General features: G+C 54.8%; 1 protein-coding gene across 1 annotated transcript in view; it reads right to left on the reverse strand.

Moving 5' to 3' along the window:
* Positions 1–2,437: 2,437 nt before the first annotated feature.
* UNC93B1 (unc-93B1 regulator of TLR signaling) overlaps positions 2,438–21,635 on the reverse strand; it is a 235,955-nt gene continuing 216,757 nt past the window's right edge. The window contains exons 11-12 of the mRNA XM_078655492.1: positions 5,923–6,041; positions 2,438–4,576 (exon numbers count right to left, since the gene is read on the reverse strand). Coding sequence (XP_078511618.1) covers positions 4,199–4,576; positions 5,923–6,041 — 497 coding nt within the window. The 3' untranslated portion in view covers positions 2,438–4,198. The remainder of the gene's footprint in view (positions 4,577–5,922; positions 6,042–21,635) is intronic.

The following is a 21,635-nucleotide window of genomic DNA, read 5'->3' on the forward strand; positions in this document are numbered from 1 at the left end:
ATCTTTCCATCCTCGAAAAAAACTTTGGAAAAGGAAATTTGTTGTTTTAATATTGTGACCCATTCCTTTTCCAGTAAAAGGGTACCTCCCTCCATACTTGGTCACTCCTCAAATAGGACATTAATTAGCACAGAGCTGCTCTGGTAAGTAACACACAAACAGCAGTATATTGCCTGACGCGTTTCGGATTACATATCCTTTCCAAAAGGCAGCACGCAAACAGAGCAGAGTTCACCGCCCAGGCCTAGTTTTAAGGTTTTACCTACTAAGTTCATTATCTTACGAAGGTTTTATGTATTGTCTTTTTCTATGCAATGTTTTACTATTATGTAGAGCTTTTATGGTTCATTTATTGTTATGCAATGGTTTTAAGTAACTATGCTGATAAACCTGACTATGTGGCATCTTCTCTACTATTTGTGATGTCAATTTGGATAATAATGATCCAGACTTAAAATTTGAGGAGCCATCAATATTACTTCGCAATAAATAGGAGCTGCGATTATCTTCATTGCCAAGACAAGACCTATCTTGGGAAAAGGATGGATCAATGTGTATTGATTCATGAGGTGTGACTCAAAGGGAATTATTCTATTTTGCCACCTCTTCAAGGAGTGAACCCAACTTTTCACACCCTAGGAACGATGAGGGTTATACGTTTGGAATGACTGGTAAAGGTACGCATTCTAGGTCATCAGCAAATTTAGATCTTGGTCCCGCCTCTTCATACTCGTTAACTGATGTCCTTTGTTAATCCAGGGTACATTGCAGGGGATACTAGAGGCGTGAGTCGGGGTAAATACAAACCAGGTAAATCAATTTGGAATATTAAGAGACATTACAGTAGAAAAATGTCAATGAATGTTTGCCCACTCTAAGGGCCCGATTCACAAAACTAACTTAAGACAAAATCCTAAACTTACTACCATTTTGGTATTCACAGAAGGCACTTACTCGTTTTGGTATTCACAGAAGGCACTTACTCATTTCGGTATTCACAGAAGTTAGGAGTCCTAACTTTAGGACTCCTAAATGCCTTCTGTGAATACCGACTGACAGTTTACAATAATCGGAAACCATTTGGACTTTCAGACTCAATTTCGAATGGCATTCAGAATAACCGAGTCGTTCGGAGCCGACTCCTACGGGTCTGCAGAGCAAGTTCTTTCTGATGTATTACGATGTTGGATTCGAACAGCCTTTCCGAATTGGTTGTTCCGTCACGGATCGGCTGTCAGAATCTGACTTCCCTGTTTCATTGTAAGTTTGACGTTGCAGTTGTTGTCGTTGAGATAGCAATGGAAAGCCTGCAATTGTTCATTTGTCCCGGACCATACGACTATGATGTCGTCTATATACCTCCCCCAGAACACGATGTGGTCAGTCCAGGGGGAGGCATAATTACACCATACATGTAACCGTTCGTACCAGCCCATGAATAAACAGGCATATGACGGCGCAAATTTAGAACCCATGGCCGTCCCACAGGTTTGGTGGTACCAGGTACCGTCATGCAGAAAGAAGTTGTTGTCAAGAATGATATTTAGCATTTCCAGGAGCATTTCATTGAAATCGTGTAATTCCGCTCTCTCTTTGTCTAGGAAAGATCGTACCGCAGTTATGCCAAATTTGCTCTGGATGCAAGTGTACAAACTTTCCACGTCGAAGGTTACAAAGGACAGTTCTTCAGACCATTGTAAGCCGTTGAATTTGGCTAGAATGTCCGTGCTGTATCTCTGGTATTTTTAATCATTGGGTGTTATGTTAGTTAGTGTCTTTTGGGTTTTGCATGTGTAACGTTTTGTTGTTTTTTTTTCGTCAAATATCTATATTTGTTTTTATTTATATTTTTTTGGTCATGTTGATTTAATATTTATGTATATATATGTTTGTAATTGTTACAGCCCTGACGAAGTTCCTAAAGGCAAAGAGAGGAACGAAACGCGTTGGCTGTGCCTATGCTGTTTGAAAGAATTTCTAAATAAAGAAGAATTTACATAAAAAATCATCCTTGATTTTGACTTTATTGGAGTGCACCTTCTATTCGGTCCTGATATTCTGATCAATTACGCATCCTACGGCAGCGGATGTAGGAAGAGTCTGCACCACCATTAATTAGGAACTAAATGAATCGTAGTGCTTGACCTGGTCTGCTGCTTTGGTCCTTTTGTCCTAATATGATTAAGTATGCAAGAGTTCAGATTCTTGAGAAAGTCAGAGGTTTCAAAGCTGAAATCTGCATGAAGCAATTCAGGGAATTGTTTACAAGATGTGAGCTTTTGTTCCAAATGTCATTTTGAGGGAACCTACAGGTTAAGCGTTCTTTAATTATTTTTACCAGTGGATACCACTGTCTGAACTTTACCTTTCCACAGAGGAACAACAAAAAATACCCACTTGTACCAGATTCTGGAAACAAAATACACCAAACATGTGATATTTTTATATGAATTTATTTCACGCCATTCCCTTCCATGAATTCACAAAAAGCATCATTTTTTTACTACAATGATTTTTCCTGAAACATTCAAAGCTTCTCCCACTACAGGAAGATTAACAACAAAGTACAGTAAAAGGCAAATGACGGCTTTAAAAAATATTTAGAATTTCAGTGTATCTAAAAAACCTTAATCATGAAACTTCTGAAATGTATTTTCGAAGGTGCTATAGAAACACAATGACGCACCCTGTCAGCAGAGATGTCCGAGCATAGGCCGGGGTCCGCCAGGGTGGACCGGGCTCTGGAACCTCACATCAGACAGAGGGCCTGATTCACAAAGGAGATCTTAGATTTTTGTGTACCTTTACTATTGTTTGGTATTCATAAACTACGAGTTTTCATTTTACAAATAGTAATAGAACTCTGCATATAAAAGATAGGACAGGACTGTCTTAAACCCGTTAACCGTGGCACAAAATAAGCCGTGGTGCGGGCGTTCTATCGCGCAGGCGGGGCCGCGTCAGCCAAGGGACGTGCGCAGCACTACGGAGGTAGTGCTCGCGAAGACACAGAGAAAGAGAGGTCTCTGGGGGAGGACGGCGAGAGAGAGAGGACCTCTAGAGCTTCACAGAGGGAGAGAAGTTCTGATGTAGGGGTAGGGAGCAGGGAGGAGAGAACTCCAGGAGGCGGAGGTACTGGCGGACCAATGAGCAGGGCTACTGGAAATATGCAGCAGGAGAGTGGCAATTTATGCGGCAGGGTTGAGTAAATTATGCAACAAAATAAGGCAAATTGTGCGGCAGAATGCAGCACATTTTGTAATAGTAATACTTCATTATTTTGTCTATTTTAAACTGGGTAGACCCGTCTGGGCATTGGTTACACCTCATTAGTAACAGTTTAATACCAAAATATAGCAATAATCAACAGAAAGGTGACCAGCTCAGCTTGCAAGGGCCTTCCACCTCGTGGCAACACGTCGCTGCACTTTGAGAAACTTTTGAATCGTCTGAGCTAGATACAAATTTTTTTGTTGTTAAAATCTAGAGATCATGAGGCTGATGATGGGATTAAGTGGAACATACAGAGAATATCGGTGCAGAATCGCATAATTCCAGTGGCCCTTCCTATGAGAGATGAAGAGGACGCTGCCTTGAGATTGCTGGTGACGGGCAACACCTCATATTGCGCCAGAAAACATGTCCTTCAGTGGACGACGCAAGTAAGAAAGAGTTCCAATGGCTGCAGCAAGCGAGAGATCCCTTTATTGTTTAATTCAATGGAATATGACCATGGAATGCTGGTTGGCTCAAAGAGAAAAAACATGCCCGGCTTCCCACTAACCGAGCAAGGCAGGGTGCAACATGTACATTTGGGGCACAGGAGCCATTTCCTTGTAAAAACCATGATGCTCCCCTCTCTTTTAGGCTCTGCATTGCCTGTCTCCAGAGCTGGGCTGTCTCTGGTATTGGTCCTCTCTTCACACACTCCGTGGTGCAGAGGATCACAGGTGTATGTGTGTGTATTTATATAGTGCAAACCTAGCTGGAAAGCAGCAGAGCTTGGATAGACTTGTGTATCATGTTGACTTCTACAACACTATTTGCAGACTCTTGAGGATAATTTGGGTACCAAACTGAGGCAGCCTGTTATCTAGTGCGATGGAACTGTTTCGGCTCATAAGATAGCTCGTCTCCCTTCACAGGAGGTGGGTGTGGGGTCAGGCGCATCATCTGCTGACCAGCCACATTCAAAGCCCTACTCCTCCTCCACCGCCTGCTCATAGCTGTGGTTATTTTGGTTCCGTTTCCGCCTCCGCCGTGGCTCCCTCCTCTTACCCCCTCTGTTCCCAATATGGTCGGCTCCCCTAACATCTTCCTGGCTTCCTTTATCATCATCTTCTTCCTCGTCATCCTCCTCATCTTCATTGGAGCCTTCCTCGCTGGCCTCGTCCGAATGCTCTGAGCCAGACTCATCAGAGTTCTCATCCTCCAGGTAGCGGTAACCTTTGACCTTATGGCGCGGTTTGGGAATTTTGGGGATACGGGGGCGGACGTTGAGAGAGATCTTGTGTTCCATCCACAGGTAGGAAAGGGTGGAGACCAGCAGGACGACCAGCAGGATGGCCAGCTTAGCCTGTGAGGGAGGGAAGCAGAAAGAACCAGGTTAATGATGAACGCGACACTCTCAGTCGAACAACAACGCATCTGTAGGTCTGGTGGGATCTGGTGTTCAAAGACAGTACCTCAAACTCAAGTCAGGAATCAAAAGAAAGAGGAATCAAAAGAACTACATGTTTTTAATACTAATACCCAAGGGAGTGATTGTTGAGTCTTAGCTCTATTGCACCCAGGCATGGGTCTCCTGCTCACGGTGCCACAGGGCTCAAGCTATGCCTAAACGTCCGAGGCCTGGGCAGGCCGAAACTGGTCTGTGGTTGCTTGTGTCTGGAGTAGACCCAGCCCAGCTCATCAGGCTGCACTGTTCCTATTGGAGAAGGACCAATTCGGATTTGCATATGGAATGTCTCTGTCTAGAGTGTCATAATGGGTGAAACACGAGAGGCTGCGGTGTGGCCTGAGTGATTGGCCAGTGGTTGGTATTAATGCAAGGATTTCTTAAATCAACTTGTTATTGGTTGCAGTGGATGCCATAACTGTACCAGGGGGGCCCAGACATGGCTCCTGTGCGTATAGCGGCAATACTCGCTGACGAGGCATATTTAGATGTAAACTGGTCTGGAGTCGCTTCTGTTCCCGGCAGGGGGCAGCCTGTCTAATTTAGGCAGAACTGTTCCTAGAGAACCAGGACCAAGGTTAATTTGCATACCGTATATATACATTTATATATATAAATATATTACCGGTTGCTGGAAAGAAATAGCTAAGTTGATGGAGTCAACACTGACTACAACATAAACGTGCATTACCTGAACTGTCAACCTCCCCGTTACTTCACACACAGCATACCATAATACATTGATTACATTCTGTGATCCTCTATTTCTTGTGTCAGTTTCTGACTGCCATAGTCAAATGTGATGTCATCAGTGATGTCACTGATGAGGTATCATATTGTATAATTTATTTAGCACGTCAGACCATGGTTGTGAGCCTGCTCTGCCTCCCTGGATGGACCTGTAGGAGGCTGTCCTGTTTGCTGTGCATTCTTGTCTGAGTGTGTGTTTGCAGTGTGAGCTGTGCTGTCAGTGCATGTGAGAGGTGTGAAGGTGTGCTCCAGCCATGGTGCAGGAGATGCAGTGCAACATACTTGTATCTGTGTTACTGTATGAAGTGAGACAGAAAGAGTCATCCTTGGGGATAAACGCCATGTTCTCGCTTGACCCTTGCTGGACCAGGTCTTTCGGGGCAGCCAGGTCTTTGAAGCCCCCCAAAACTCAAGGTAATTGTGAAGCACCCCTACTCCAGCTAGAAACTCCCCGAGAAGCTCAGAAGGTGTGCGGTGAACTTTGAGGCACTTACCCTCATGGGCAGACTGGCCCAGAGATACACGATGAAGATGGCCATGGCTTGCCACCAGTGGTAGATGGTGAAGACGAAGTCTTGGCGCTCTTTGTCCTCGTAGAGCATCGCGAGGATTACTGCGGGGAATTAAGACAAAGAAAAAGGTGATGACACAAAAGACATGAATGGACTCTTAAAGAAAGGGGAGGGCTTAAAGAAACTGTCAAAAAAGGTGAAATGTGGCAAGAGAGGATTGGAAGAGAGGCGATTCCTCCATTATTTCCTGCACACAAAAACACACACACATGAACTATTATTGTGATGTAGTGTCTTTACTATTCTTACTCACATGGCCCTTCATACTTTAAGTTATAAATTGGACACATAAATATAAAATCCAGCCACTTACAAGTTCGGTAGACTGTCCTGGTCATTTTGGCTTAGACTTTTACCTAGAGATTTCGGATGCTTTAAGCAGACACATTTTTTGGGTGAAAGCTGATCTGTCATAATTCTGTTGGAGCCAGTAGCTGCTCTCAGGGGCCCCATCTGAATTAACTGAGTACATGTCATTAGGGCCACAGAGTCTTTGTCATCACACACATCAGCTCTTTGTGGCATGCCACTGTGTCTCTTTTAGCCCCTGTGACACCAATGACCTGTTTCTCTCTCCTGCCTCTCTCTCATTTTTTTGCCTTCACTCACAAGTTGTATTTGTGTTTCAAACCTGCTGAAATCAAGACTCAGAAAGGGAGTGACCCCTCAGAAGCAAGTGGACAGGGTTAGAAACCAGTCCAAAAACGAATACCTCCCCAAGGCTATACTTAAACAAATTATAAAAACAATGCCTACACAGATATAACAAAACTGTAGAACACTATAGAAAAAAACTATTTTATCACATATGCTAAATATATACGTGTATTAAAAAATCATGGCATTAAATATACTCAAGGAGTAGATTGAGGCCGTAAAGAGAAAATGAAAACATTGAATAGAAATTCAAAAACTTGCAGCGGAAATTCTATTTTTTGTTGTTTTTATAACAGGGTGCGCCGTTTGCAGACACAAGTGCAAGAAATGCAAATCTGCTTGTTAGAAAGGCGACCCCGGGGGAGGCAGAAGATGTCTGACTGACCTCCCCTAGGTCCACCTCTCCGTCAAGAAGTAGCCGAGCGTTACCGAGAGGTCTCCGGAGTTAGGGCCCTCTCCTAGGATCGTACAACAGAGTAACCACAACACTACAAATGGACACCACACCAGAGGTCGAGTTCGTAAGCTTTATCAGGAAATAAAGGTTGCTGGTTCTCAGCGATATGTACAAGTAGATCGAGGGATCTGTAAAGTCTCGTAAAAGGGGTCAGGGTAGCGGGACAGTCTCAGTTGGGGTGCAGGAAGGGATACCCTGCGCACAGCTCTCAATCCTCGAGCCGGGGGTTCCGAGAGGTTGAGCCGCGGCAGCGCCAGCAGGCTCTCAAGATGGTTCAGCAAAGGTGGGCCGCGGCAGCGCCAGCAGGCTCTCAAGATGGTTCGGCAGAGGTGGGCCGCGGCAGCGCCAGCAGGCTCTCAAGATGGTTCGGCAAAGGTGGGCCGCGGCAGCGCCAGCAGGCTCTCAAGATGGTTCGGCAAAGGTGGGCCGCGGCAGCGCCAGCAGGGTCTCAAGATGGTTCGGCAAAGGTGGGCCGCGGCAGCGCCAGCAGGCTCTCAGGGTATCCTCAGGTTACAGGGAAATTGAGTTCTTCTGGTGTCGGCCGTGACAGCGTCAGTAGGGCTTTCCAGTCCAGGATACAACTGACGTCCTACTCCGGGGCTGGCCCAGATATAGGACTGGAGTCCTTTGATGTCCGGACCCTCGCGCCTGGGGGCCAGAGGGGCCGGGAAGATGGTGTCCAGACACCCACAGGGGGGTGAAGCCAGCACCCAGGGATGCCGGGGGCGATCGATACCAGGCGTCCGGGGACGGCTGGAGGCCCATCGAAACTCCCCTTCCTCCGGGATCTGTCGAGTGGCCACTCGACCACCTGGGTAGATCTTGGCGCCTCGATGTCGGGGCTCCGCTGGGGCCGGGGCTGAGGCCACATGTTCGTGACGTGGTGGGCCCAAGATGGAGTCGGGCGAGGCCTCGTGCTCAGGACGTGAGGGGCCCACGATGGAGTCAGGCCGATGTGGTGGCCCGTGATGGTAACCGGACCGGTAGTGTTGGTGCGTGCAGGATCGGGCGGAAGGGGCCGCCCGAGACTCTGTGGAGGGCCGATGTCGTCCGGGGCCCGCGGGAGGGGTAGGACCACGCCATGAGGCCGGGTCCAACACGCGTCCCCCCCAGCTGAAGGCAGGGGAGAGTCACCCATCTTCTTGGGGGTTCTCCTCGCCGATGCGGAAGAATCGGGACAGGCCGTCAGCATTGGCGTGGTCGTTGCCGGGGCGATGCTCCACAGTGAAGTCCATCCCTTGGAGGGAGATGGACCATCGCAACAGTTTTGGGTTTTCTCCCCGCATCTGCATCAACCACCGCAGAGGCTGGTGGTCGGTCTGGACCCGGAAGTGGGTGCCGAAGAGGTAGGGCCGGAGCTTCTTTAGGGCCCACACGACGGCAAAGGCTTCCCTCTCGATGGTGCTCCATCGCTGTTCTCTGGCAAGCAGCCGCCGGCTGATGAAGGCAACGGGAAGGTCGGCCCCTTCAGGGTTTACTTGGGAGAGGACCGCCCCAATGCCGTGCTCCGAGGCGTCGGTTTGGACCACAAACTCTCGGCTGTAGTCGGGGGCTTGGAGCACAGGGGCGGTGCACATAGCGGTCTTTAGGGTGTCGAAGGCTACCTGGCACTCGGGGGTCCAGTGCACTCTTTGTGGTAGTCTCTTTGAGGTCAGTTCTGTGAGGGGCCCCACAATGCTCCCATAGTTTTTGATGAAGCGCCGATAGTATCCAGTGAGCCCCAGGAAGGCTCGGACGGCGGTCTGGGTGACCGGGGGCTCCCAGGCCTGGATAGCGTCAATCTTTGGCTGGAGGGGAGCCACCTGGCCGCTCCCTACTTGGTGTCCCAGATAGGTCACGGACCCTTGGCCTATCTGGCACTTGCTGGCCTTTATTGTCAGTCCGGCCCGACGGAGGGCAGTCAGGACCTCCTGGAGGTGGGTCAGGTGCGCCTCCCAGTGGAGGCTGTACACCGCAATGTCGTCTAGGTAGGCGGCGCTGAACTCTTCTAGCCTGGCCAGCACCCTATTCACGAGTCTCTGGAAGGTGGCCGGGGCGTTTTTCATGCCGAAGGGCATCACCTTGAAATGGTAGTGGCCATCAGGGGTCGAGAAGGCTGATCGCTCTTGCGCTCCAGGGGTGAGGCCGATCTGCCAATACCCGGCCATGAGATCGAAGGTGCTGAGATACTTTGCAGCCCCCAGGCGATCGATCAGTTCATCCGCCCGGGGGATGGGATGGGCGTCGGTCCTGGTGACTGCATTCAGCCCCCGGTAGTCAACACAGAACCGGAGCTCCGGGGGCGTGCCGGGGGCGGCGGCTTTAGGAACCAGTACAACTGGGCTGGCCCACGGACTGTCGGAGGGTTCGACTACCCCCAGCGCTAGCATCTTGGCCACCTCGGACTGGATGCAGGCCCGCACTCGGTCGGGCACTCGGAAAGCTCGGTGTCTTACAGGCGGGCTGTCTCCGGTGTTCACATCGTGGACGCACCACCGGGTGACTCCCGGAGTGAGGGAAAACAGATCTGCAAACTGCCCCAGCAGCTGCCGGCAGTCATGGTGCTGTTCTGGGGTCAGAGTGGAGGAGAGCATGACCCCTTCGATGGAGCCGTCCTTCTCAGTGGTGCTCATGAGATCTGGCAGAGGTTCGGAGTCGTCTGCAGCTCCGTCATCGGTCGCTAACAGCAGACTTAGTTCAGTGCAGGCAAAGTGCGGCTTGAGCCGGTTAGCGTGGAGAACCCGGAGGGGGTTCCTGGGGGACTCCATGTCCACCAAGTAAGTGACGGGGCTCTTGCGCTCCACCACCTTGAAGGGCCCCGTCCATTGGTCCTGGAGGGCGCAAGGTTCAACCGGGGACATGACCCAGACCTGCTGGCCCGGCTCGAATTCGATGGACGAGGCGTTCCGGTCATACCAGCGTTTCATCTCCTCCTGACTAGCCTCCAGGTTGGCTTCGGCCAGTTCCCGGAACTTCCGAGTTTGGTTGCGGAGGGTCAGGAGTTACTGGTAGACATCTGGTGGAGCACCTCGGACAGCCGTCTCCCAGCCTTCTTCGACCAGGCTGAGGGGGCCTCGGACCGGGTGCCAATACAATAGTTCGAAGGGGCTGAACCCCAGGGACTTCTGGGGTACTTCGCGATATGCAAACAGGAGGCAAGGCAGCAGAACATCCCATTTGCGTCGTAGTGGCTCCTCTAGGCCCTTGATCATTCCCTTCAGTGTTCGGTTAAACCGCTCCACAAGTCCATTCCCTTGGGGGTGATACGGGGTGGTGAACTTATATGTGACCCTGCACTGTTGCCACAGGGATCGCATATACTTGGAGATAAAGTTTGTGCCCCGATCACTCACGACTTCTCGGGGGAAGCCGACTCTGGAGAAGATCCCCATTAGGGCTCGGCCTACTACTGGGTCCGTGATGGTTCGGAGGGGGATGGCTTCCGGATAGCGGGTGGCATGGTCCACCAGAACGAGGATGAAGCGGTGCCCTTGAGAGGTGCGGGGGTCCAGGGGCCCCACGATGTCTATCCCCACTCGCTCGAAGGGGGTGGTGACCATGGGAAAAGGCTGGAGCGGGGCTTTGACCTTCCCCCCGCTCTTCCCGCTGGCTTGACAGGTCGGGCAGGTTCTGCAGTGATTATGCACATCGTTGCGCATTTTCGGCCAGTAGAAATGGGTCACCAGGCGGCTGTAAGTTTTGTCCTGCCCCAGGTGCCCGGCGAGGGGCACATCATGTGCTAAGTTCAAGAGGAAGTCTCTAAATCGGAGGGGAACGACCAGCACCCGGCCGGCCCCTAGTTCGGCAATCTTCTGCTCACTGTAGAGAAGGTCGTTGTCCCAATAGACCCAGTGGGACCCCGCAGGGTCTCCAGCGGCTTGAGTGGCGGCTTGTCATCGGAATCCCTCGAGGGAGGGACAGGTGCTCTGTTCTTGTCGGAATTGTTCGCGGGTGGGGCCACCTTCTTGGTGCCATTGAGCTAGTTCTGGAAGGTGGCCGAGCTCGGTGATTTCTTCATGGCTGGGCCCCTGGGGGCCGGGTTAAGGGTCGGCGTCCTCGGGGACGGCGGGCGGTGGAGGTGCGGGCCACTCCGGCTCCTCGATCGGGGCTTCCTCCGTTGGGGTGGAGGCTCGGGCGGACATGGAGCGGGTGGTCGCACAGACCCACTCGGGAAGGCCTAGCATCCCCAGATGCTCTCTCAGCTCTACGCCGGCCCAGAGGGAACTTTCCAGGTCGTTCCCGAGGAGGCAGTCCACGGGGGCATCGTCTCGGACAGTCACTTTCAGCATGCCAGACACCCCTCCCCAATCGAAGGGGACGCGGGCCATCTGGCACAAACTCTCAGAGTTGTCCGCCGACCGTACTGGGCACAAGACGTTGGGAAGAATTTGTTCGGGGGTCACCAAGTGGCAGCGGACCGCCGTCACGCTGGCTCCAGTGTCCCGGAGGGCTTCGGCCCGGCGTCCATTGATGGTGACCCATTGGCGGTATTTCTGGGTGTTACCTGGGATCGGGTCTCGGGGGATCATGTCTCGCTCACCCAGGCATGCTAAGATCATAGCGGCGGGCTCCCACTCGGCCTGCTCGGTGTCGTCGCCTTCTTCTTCGCCTCCCTCTGCACTCAGGGCGGCGGCTGCGATCTGGCGGCTCGGGGGACCGGTGGTGCCGGGTCACTGGTTCATCGGGCAGAGAGGGTCGTTCGCATAATGGCCCGGTCGCTGGCATCTGTGGCACGTAACATTCGGGCGAGGCCCGGGTCTTGCTGGGGGACCCCCCCTTCGACCCAGGGATGGCGACGTGGGGGTAGGGGATGACCCCGTGGGGGTGTCTCGGCCCCTGCTCTGGCCTCCTCCGCCGCCTCGTGGTCGGTGGTTCCCCGGGGATCCCCGGCCGTAGTCTTCCATCGGACTCCGGGGAACTCGGGTGCTCACCCATCGATCCGCCTCGACAGCGAGTTTTCGTGGCTCTGTCAATTTGCTGTCGAGGAGGTGCTGCCGGAGTTCGATGAAGCAATTATTGGAAAGATGTTCCCATAGAATGAGGTCGACCAACTGCTGGTAGGTGGTGACCTGGCAGCCTCTGATCCACCCTTCGAAGGCTCTGCTGTAAAAGTTCATGTACTCCACCCAAGTGGTACCGGGGATCTTTTTACAGTCTCGGAATCGCTGCCGGTACATTTCGGGGGTGAGTCCGTAGCGAGTGAGGAGGGCAGTCTTCATGTGTTCGTACGAGGTCATCTCAGCGTCGGGGAGCTCTAGCAGGGCGTCTCTCCCCTCGTTGATGAACTTTCCCCATAGGCCGGCCCCCCAGTCTTTGAGGGGTACTCTATGGGCGGTCATGGCGACCTCGTAGGCTTTGAACCACTGTTGGATGTCGTCGTTCTTATAGTATTCTTTGATGACCTCCTTGGGTATGTGCACCTTCGTGTCCACCGGCGGGGGTGAGGTCTTGCCCCCGGAGGTGCCGGTTTCGTTTGTCTTGGCCTTGATTTCTAGTTCTTTGAGGCCGCGCTCATGCTCGAGCATGAGTTTCTTTTCTTCAAGGTCTCTTTGTCTTCGCCTTTCCTCTAGGTCTCCTTCCAGCCGTAGTTGCTCAAGGGCTAATTTCATTTCTGCCAGCTGTATCTCTCCTTCTTGTCGGAGTCGGGCGAGCTCCAACTCGTGGAGCCGGTTCCTCTCTCGTTCTCGGGCGTCTTCGTGGGAGAGGCCCGTGTCTAGGTTTGCGGGTCTTTCCCCCGCTGGGTTCGCGTCGGTCTCCAGGCGTCCGTTCGGGCCCGGGTTGTCTTCATTCTGGGGTGGCGCATTATCGGCGTCCGCCCAGGCTTGCAGGGCCGATTTAAAGTCCTCTTTGGTGTTGAGGCCCGTGGTAGCGATGCCTAGGTCCTTGCAGAATTGTTTTAATTCCTTGTGGCTGTAATCTTCCATCTTCTCTTTCTGGAATTCCGCAGTCGGTCTGGTTTCCTGAGTAGTCATGGTCGCGGTGTGTTTTTCTCGGTAGTGAGTGAGTTACTCTCTGTACGATCTGCGTCGGCTCGGATCCCGTCGCCTGCCACCAATGTTAGAAAGGCGACCCCGGGGGAGGCAGAAGATGTCTGACTGACCTCCCCTAGGTCCACCTCTCCGTCAAGAAGTAGCCGAGCGTTACCGAGAGGTCTCCGGAGTGAGGGCCCTCTCCTAGAATCGTACAACAGAGTAACCACAACACTACAAATGGACACCACACCAGAGGTCGAGTTCGTAAGCTTTATCAGGAAATAAAGGTTGCTGGTTCTCAGCGATATGTATGAAAAGAGAGAGTTCTCCCAGATACTTTAAGGTCCAGAGGGGGGAGAAAACAAACCAAGCAAGAAGGGCAGAACCTCAGTGGGGACCTATATTTCTTTTAACATTGAGTAAATCTAAACGATTTGTAAGAAAGATGCCAAAGCGAGAAGCTTTACATTATTTTTCAAACATATAAGTTTATTTAAATATTTTTGTCGTTTTTTATAAGAGTTTTTTAAGAGACATTTGTGCAATTGTACATAACATTGTCCATGTGGAATTCATCATTAATCAAAGTGCCCTCTAATAGCAATTAATAACAATTGGTCCTGCTAGTCAAACATACATTGTTAGACGGGGACCTGGAGGGTCGGCCGAGCACAAGGGGAGAGGCCTCCGGAGAGGGCCGTCCCCAGCGATCGTACAGACAAGTAACTTCCCCCCCACAGATGGACACCACACGAAGATCAGATTAACACCTTTTATAGGTAGTTCTTGAAGTAAGGTAGTACGATACAATGAGATCTGGACACGATGATCCTCTCAATTCTAGTCTCTATTAGGGAAGGGGGTAGCAGGACAGTCTTGGTACCCGTAGGTACGGCGGTGGAACAGTGATAACTCACAATCCTCGAGCTCGGTGTTCGGACGGGTCAGACCGCGGCAGCGCCAGCAGGTCCCAACGAGGATGAAGGTTACAACGGGCCGCGGCAGCACCAGCAGGTCCCACGAGGAAGAAGGTTGCCCGGGCCGCGGCAGCGCCAGCAGGTCCCACGGGGATGAAGGTTGCAACGGGCCGCGGCAGCGCCAGCAGGCAGGACAATAGTTCACAAGGCAGGGCTGCGGCAGCGCCAGCAGTCCGTCAAGGATGAGTTCGTCGCGGTGTCTCTCGACTCCAGGATACAACTGCCTTCCTGTTCTGGGGCTGCCTCAGTTATAGGTCTGGCACTCTTTGATGTCCGGACCCTCGCTCTTGGAGGTCGGGAGGTCCGGGATGAGGGAGTCCAGACACCCAGCAGGGGGGTGGAGCCAGCGCCCGGGGGGCTGGGGGTGATCGGCACCTGGCGGGAGAGAGCCATCGACACTTCTTACTCCCATTGACCTGCCAAGTGGTCCGTTCACCTCCTGGGTGGATGGTGGTGCCGGGATGTCGGGACCTGGCCAGGCCCGGGGTTGGGGTCGAGCTGAGGCCACGCGGCCTCGTGGCGCAGTGTCTAAGATGGCGGCTGGCCCGGGCAAGGGTGCTGACGGTGGCCCAGGCCAGGGACACAGGGATTCCCAGGAGCAGACGTCCCATGGGGGACGGGTTGGGGGTTGCTTCTGCGGGTAGTACCTGGAAGGCCGGTACCAGGGCCCTGTCATGCGGGGAGGGAGCGAGCCCTTCATGGGGCCTGTCCAACATGCGTCCCCCCCAGCTGAAGGCGGGGAGAGTCACCCATCCTCTTGGGGACTTTCCTCGTCGAGGCGGAAAAAGCGGGACAGGCCGTCCGCGTTGGCGTGGTCTTGACCAGGGCGATGCTCTACAGTGAAGTCCATCCCCTGCAGGGAGATGGACCATCGCAATAGTTTGGGGTTCTCCCCCCGCATTTGCATGAGCCATTGCAGGGGCCGATGATCTGTTTGTACCCGGAAGTGGGTTCCGAAGAGGTAAGGCCGGAGCTTCTTGAGGGCCCATACTACTGCGAAGGCCTCTCGCTCAATGGTGCTCCAGCGCTGTTCTCGGGGCAGTAGGCGTCTGCTGATGAAGGCCACTGGTTGGTCGACTCCTTCGGGGTTCAGTTGGGAGAGGACGGCCCCAATACCATGGTCGGAGGCATCGGTCTGAACGATGAACTCGCGGCTGTAGTCGGGGGCCTGGAGCACAGGAGCGGTGCACATGGCGGCCTTCAGCTTCTCGAAGGCCGCTTGACAGTCGGGAGTCCAGTTGACTCTTTTTGGGTGGTTCTTAGACGTGAGTTCCGTGAGGGGCCCCACAATGCTGCCATAGTCCTTCACGAACCGCCGGTAGTATCCGGTGAGCCCCAGGAAGGCTCGGACCTCGGTTTGTGTTTCGGGGGGTTGCCAGGACTGAATGGCAGCTACCTTGAGTTGGAGGGGGGCCACCAGACCGCTCCCCACTTGGTGTCCGAGGTAGGTCACGGACCCCTGGCCGATTTGGCACTTGCTGGCCTTTATGGTGAGGCCGGCCTGTTGGAGGGCCTGCAGGACCTCTCGGAGGTGGTGGAGGTGGTCTGTCCAGTGGCGGCTGTATACCGCGATGTCGTCCAGGTAGGCGGCGCTGAATTCTTCGAGGCCCGCCAATACCTGGTTCACCAGTCTTTGAAAAGTGGCTGGAGCGTTCTTCATGCCGAATGGCATCACTCTGAAATGGTAGTGCCCATCCGGGGTGGAGAAAGCGGAACGTTCTTGGGCCCTGGGGGTGAGGCCGATCTGCCAGTAGCCCGCTGTCAGGTCGAAGATGCTTAGGTAGCGGGCTGCCCCCATGCGGTCGACTAGTTCATCTGCTCGGGGGATAGGGTGAGCGTCGGTTCGGGTGACCGCGTTCAGACCCCGATAGTCGATGCAGAATCGGAGCTCAGGTGTGGTGCCCGGGGCCGCGGCCTTGGGGACCAGGACGACCGGGCTGGCCCAGGGACTGTCCGAAGGTTCCATGACCCCGAGGGCGAGCATCTTGGAGACTTCTTCTTGGAAGCATGTACGTACCCGATCCGGTACTCGGTACGCCCGGTGTCGGACAGGAGGACTGTCCCCAGTGTCCACGTCGTGCAGGCACCAGGAGGTGACTCCGGGTGCGAGGGAGAACAGGTTTGCGAACGGCAGCAGGAGGGCCCGACAATCTTGACGCTGCTCTGGGGTCAGGGCCTCGGAGAGTCGGACCCCGTCCACCGAACCATCTCTTTCACGGGTCCTCAGTAGGTCAGGGAGGGGCTCAGAGTCTCCTTCGGCGCCACTGTCGGTAGCCATCAGCAGGCTGAGCTCTGAGCGCACGAAGTGGGGTTTGAGTCTGTTGGCGTGGAGAACCCGGAGGGGGTTCCGGGGGGACTCCAGGTCGATGAGATAGGTGACGGGACTCTTGCGCTCGATCACCTTGAAGGGCCCTGTCCATTTGTCCTGCAAGGCACACGGTTCGATGGGGGACATCACCCATACCTGCTGACCCGGTTCAAACTCGATGGAGGAGGCATGTTGATCGTACCACTTCTTCATGTCCTCTTGACTGGCCTCAAGATTGGCTTTGGCGATCTCCCTGAATTTCCGGGTCTGATTGCGGAGGGTCAGGAGGTACTTGTAGACGTCTGGAGGGGTTTTTAGGGGGGCCATTTCCCATTCCTCCTTCACTAGGCTGAGAGGCCCGCGAACGGGGTGTCCGTACAGGAGTTCGAAGGGGCTGAAGCCGAGGGACTTCTGGGGGACTTCTCGGTAGGCGAAGAGGAGGCACGGTAGTAGCACGTCCCACTGGCGGCGTAGGGGTTCTTCTAGCCCCATGATCATCCCCTTGAGAGTGCGGTTGAACCGCTCGACCAGTCCGTTTCCCTGGGGGTGATAGGGGGTTGTGAATCGGTAAGTGACCCCGCACTGCTGCCAGAGGGATTTCATATACTTTGAAATAAAGTTCGTACCCCTGTCGCTGACGACTTCCCGGGGGACGCCCACTCGAGAAAAGATCCCCATTAAGGCTCGACCCACTACTGGGGCTGTTATAGTACGAAGGGGGACCGCTTCAGGATAGCGGGTGGCGTGGTCCACCAGGACCAGGATGAAGCGATGCCCTTGTGCTGTTCGGGGGTCCAGGGGCCCCACAATGTCTATTCCCACCCTTTCGAACGGGGTGGTCACCACGGGGAATGGTTGTAGGGGTGCCTTGAGTTTGCGGCCGCTCTTCCCGCTGGCCTGGCAGGTCGGGCAGGACCGGCAGTGGTTGGAGACGTCATTTCTCATCTTGGGCCAAAAAAAGTGAGTCACCAGGCGGTGGTAGGTTTTGTCTTGCCCCAGGTGCCCAGCCAGGGGGACATCATGGGCCACGTTCAACAGGAAGTCTCTGAAGTGGAGGGGCACCACCAGCACTCGACCGGCCCCCAGCTCTGCGATTCTCTGCTCGCTGTACAAGAGATCATTGTCCCAATAAACCCAGTGGGCCCCGGTGGTGTCTCCTTGGCCCTGGGCGAGCGCTTGCTGACGCAGTCCCTCGAGGGAGGGACAGGTCTTTTGCTCCTCCCGGAATTGTTCTTGGGTGGGCCCCCCTTCTTGACGCCACTGAGCCAGGTCGGGAAGTTCGGGGGGCTGTGCGGACCCCTCTGGGGTTGGTCCCGGGTGGTCGGTATGGATGGAGTCTTCTTCGGGAGCGATCGGGGGAGGAGGTGCTGCCCCTTCGGGTTCTTCCGGTCTAGGGATGGTGCGGGTGGCCATGGACCGGGTGGTCACGCACGCCCAGTCCGGGAGACCCAACATCCCCAGATGCTCTCTTCTTTCAACAGCTGCCCACGGGGAGCTCTCGAGATCGTTCCCCAGGAGGCAGTCCACGGGGGCATCGTCGCGGACAGTTACTTTTAGCATGCCGGACACTCCTCCCCATTCGAAGGGGACGCAGGCCATCCGACACAGGCTCTCCGAATTGTCTGCCGATCGGACGGGGCAAAGGACGTTTGGCAGGATTTGTTCTGGGGTCACCAGGTGACAGCGGACGGCCGTCACGCTGGCCCCGGTGTCACGCAGGGCTTCGGCCTTGCGCCCATTTATGCTCACCCATTGGCTGTACTTCCGAGTGTTGGCTGGCAGGGGAGTCCGCGGGACCATGTCTCTTCCCCCTAGGCAGGCCAGGGTCATGGCGGCAGGTTCCCACTCGAACTGCTCCGACTCGTATGCTTCAGTGTCTTCGGAGACTTGTTCTTCTCCTAGGACGGCGGCCGCCACCTGGCGGGGCCCGGGAGCCGGGTTCTTCGGGCAGGTCGGGTCACTGGCGTAGTGGCCGACTCGCTGGCATCGGTGACACGTAACGTTGGCTCGGAAACCCGGGCGCATCGGGGGGTTTCCCCGGCCGGCTGGGGGCGGGGTGGTGTTAGCGGGAGTGACCGGGACAGCGTCTCGGCCCCGGCCCGGTCCTCCTCCTCTGCCTCGGGGACGATGATGACCTTGGTTGGATCTGTTCTGCTCATTCGGCCCACTCCGGGCCACTCGGGTGCTCTCCCACCGGTCCGCCTCGGTGGCGAGCTGCCGTGGTTCAGTCATTTTACTGTCGAGGAGGTGCTGCCTGAGCTCGACGAAACAGTTGTGGGAGAGGTGCTCCCACACAATGAGATTGAAGAGTTGTTCGTAGGTGGTCACGTTGTTACCCTTGATCCACCCCTCGAAGGCTCGGCTGAAATAGTTTACGTACTCCAACCAAGTTGTACCTGGGATCCGGGTGCAGTTGCGGAACCTCTGGCGGTACATTTCGGGCGTAAGCCCATATCGGCTGAGGAGGGCGGCCTTCATGTGGTCATAGGACGTCATTTGATGGTCCGGAAGCTGCAGCAGGGCATCACGGCCCTCATTGACGAATCTTCCCCATAGCCCAGCTCCCCAGTCACTTCGAGCGATCCGGTGGGCCGTCATGGCGATCTCGTAGGCCTTGAACCACTGCTGTATGTCGTCGTTCCGGTGGTATTCTCGGACCACATCCTTGGGGATGTGGACCTTCTGTTCGGTAGTACCCGGGGAGCGCTGTGGCTCGGGCACCCCTAGGTTTGTGTTCAGTTTGCGTATTTCTATCTCTGCTAGTTTGCACTCGTGTTCGTATGCCAGTCTTTTTTCTTCGAGATCCCTCTGTCTCTGTTTTTCCTCTCGCTCTTCTCTGAGCCGTAAGTGTTCTAAGTTTATTTTCTGTTCCGCCAGCTTCAATTCTCCGTCTAATTTGAGCCGTGCCAAGTCTAGCTCGTGTAGTCTATTTTTTTCCCGCTCCTGGATCTCCTCTCGGGAGGGACCTGTTCTCCGTTCTTCCGTCAGGGTGGTGTTGACTTCCGGGGCTTCGAGGTCCCAGGGTGTGGCGGTATTCGTCTCTGTCCAGGCCTCTAGGGCGTTTTTGAAGTCTTCTTTTGTGCTTAGCCCGGTGGTAGCAATGCCTAAGTCCATGCAAAATTGTTTTAGCTCTCGGTGGCTGTATTCCTCCAGCTTTTCCATCTGGAACTTCTCTGCCGATCCGCTCTCTTTGGTCGTCATTGTGGTTTAGTCGTAGGGTGAGTTACTATCTGTACGGTACGCGTTGGTTCGGATCGCGCCGCTGGCCGCCAATGTTAGACGGGGACCTGGAGGGTCGGCCGAGCACAAGGGGAGAGGCCTCCGGTGAGGGCCGTCCCCAGCGATCGTACAGACAAGTAACTTCCCCCCCACAGATGGACACCACACGAAGATCAGATTAACACCTTTTATAGGTAGTTCTTGAAGTAAGGTAGTACGATACAATGAGATCTGGACACGATGATCCTCTCAATTCTAGTCTCTATTAGGGAAGGGGGTAGCGGGACAGTCTTGGTACCCGTAGGTACGGCGGTGGAACGGTGATAACTCACAATCCTCGAGCTCGGTGTTCGGATGGGTCAGACCGCGGCAGCGCCAGCAGGTCCCGAAGAGGTCGTAGGTGGCAACGGGCCGCGGCAGCGCCAGCAGGTCCCAACGAGGATGAAGGTTACAACGGGCCGCGGCAGCGCCAGCAGGTCCCACGAGGAAGAAGGTTGCCCGGGCCGCGGCAGCGCCAGCAGGTCCCACGGGGATGAAGGTTGCAACGGGCCACGGCAGCGCCAGCAGGCAGGACAATAGTTCACAAGGCAGGGCTGCGGCAGCGCCAGCAGTCCGTCAAGGATGAGTTCGTCGCGGTGTCTCTCGACTCCAGGATACAACTGCCTTCCTGTTCTGGGGCTGCCTCAGTTATAGGTCTGGCACTCTTTGATGTCCGGACCCTCGCTCTTGGAGGTCGGGAGGTCCGGGATGAGGGAGTCCAGACACCCAGCAGGGGGGTGGAGCCAGCGCCCGGGGGGCTGGGGGTGATCGGCACCTGGCGGGAGAGAGCCATCGACACTTCTTACTCCCATTGCCCTGCCAAGTGGTCCGTTCACCTCCTGGGTGGATGGTGGTGCCGGGATGTCGGGACCTGGCCAGGCCCGGGGTTGGGGTCGAGCTGAGGCCACGCGGCCTCGTGGCGCAGTGTCTAAGATGGCGGCTGGCCCGGGCAAGGGTGCTGACGGTGGCCCAGGCCAGGGACACAGGGATTCCCAGGAGCAGACGTCCCATGGGGGACGGGTTGGGGGTTGCTTCTGCGGGTAGTACCTGGAAGGCCGGTACCAGGGCTCTGTTATGCGGGGAGGGAGCGAGCCCTTCATGGGGCCTGTCCAACATACATACTCTCATACCAGTCATACTATTTTTTTAAAAAAGGGGGGAGGCATACTTAACAACATAAACACAGAAGCAAAATTTTACACTTCTTGCTTGGTTCTCAGCGATATGTACAAGTAGATCGAGGGATCTGTAAAGCCTCGTAAAAGGGGTCAGGGTAGCGGGACAGTCTCGGTTGGGGTGCAGGAAGGGATACCCTGCACACAGCTCTCAATCCTCGAGCCGGGGGTTCCGAGAGGTTGAGCCGCGGCAGCGCCAGCAGGCTCTCAAGATGGTTCAGCAAAGGTGGGCCGCGGCAGCGCCAGCAGGCTCTCAAGATGGTTCGGCAAAGGTGGGCCGCGGCAGCGCCAGCAGGCTCTCAGGGTATCCTCAGGTTACAGGGAAATTGAGTTCTTCTGGTGTCGGCCGTGACAGCGTCAGTAGGGCTTTCCAGTCCAGGATACAACTGACGTCCTACTCCGGGGCTGGCCCAGATATAGAACTGGAGTCCTTTGATGTCCGGACCCTCGCGCCTGGGGGCCAGAGGGGCCGGGAAGATGGTGTCCAGACACCCAGCAGGGGGGTGGAGCCAGCACCCAGGGATGCCGGGGGCGATCGATACCAGGCGTCCGGGGACGGCTGGAGGCCCATCGAAACTCCCCTTCCTCCGGGATCTGTTGAGTGGCCACTCGACCACCTCTCTCTGGGGCCTGGCCACGTGTTCGTGACGTGGTGGGCCCAAGATGGAGTCGGGCGAGGCCTCGTGCTCGGGACGTGAGGGGCCCACGATGGAGTCAGGCCGGTGTGGTGGCCCGTGATGGTAACCGGACCGGTAGTGTTGGTGCGTGCAGGATTGGGCGGAAGGGGCCGCCCGAGACTCTGTGGAGGGCCGATGTCGTCCGGGGCCCGCCATGCGGGAGGGGTAGGACCAC

This window comes from Lissotriton helveticus, chromosome 1_1 (assembly GCF_964261635.1).
Source record: "Lissotriton helveticus chromosome 1_1, aLisHel1.1, whole genome shotgun sequence".
NCBI lineage: Eukaryota > Metazoa > Chordata > Amphibia > Caudata > Salamandridae > Lissotriton > Lissotriton helveticus.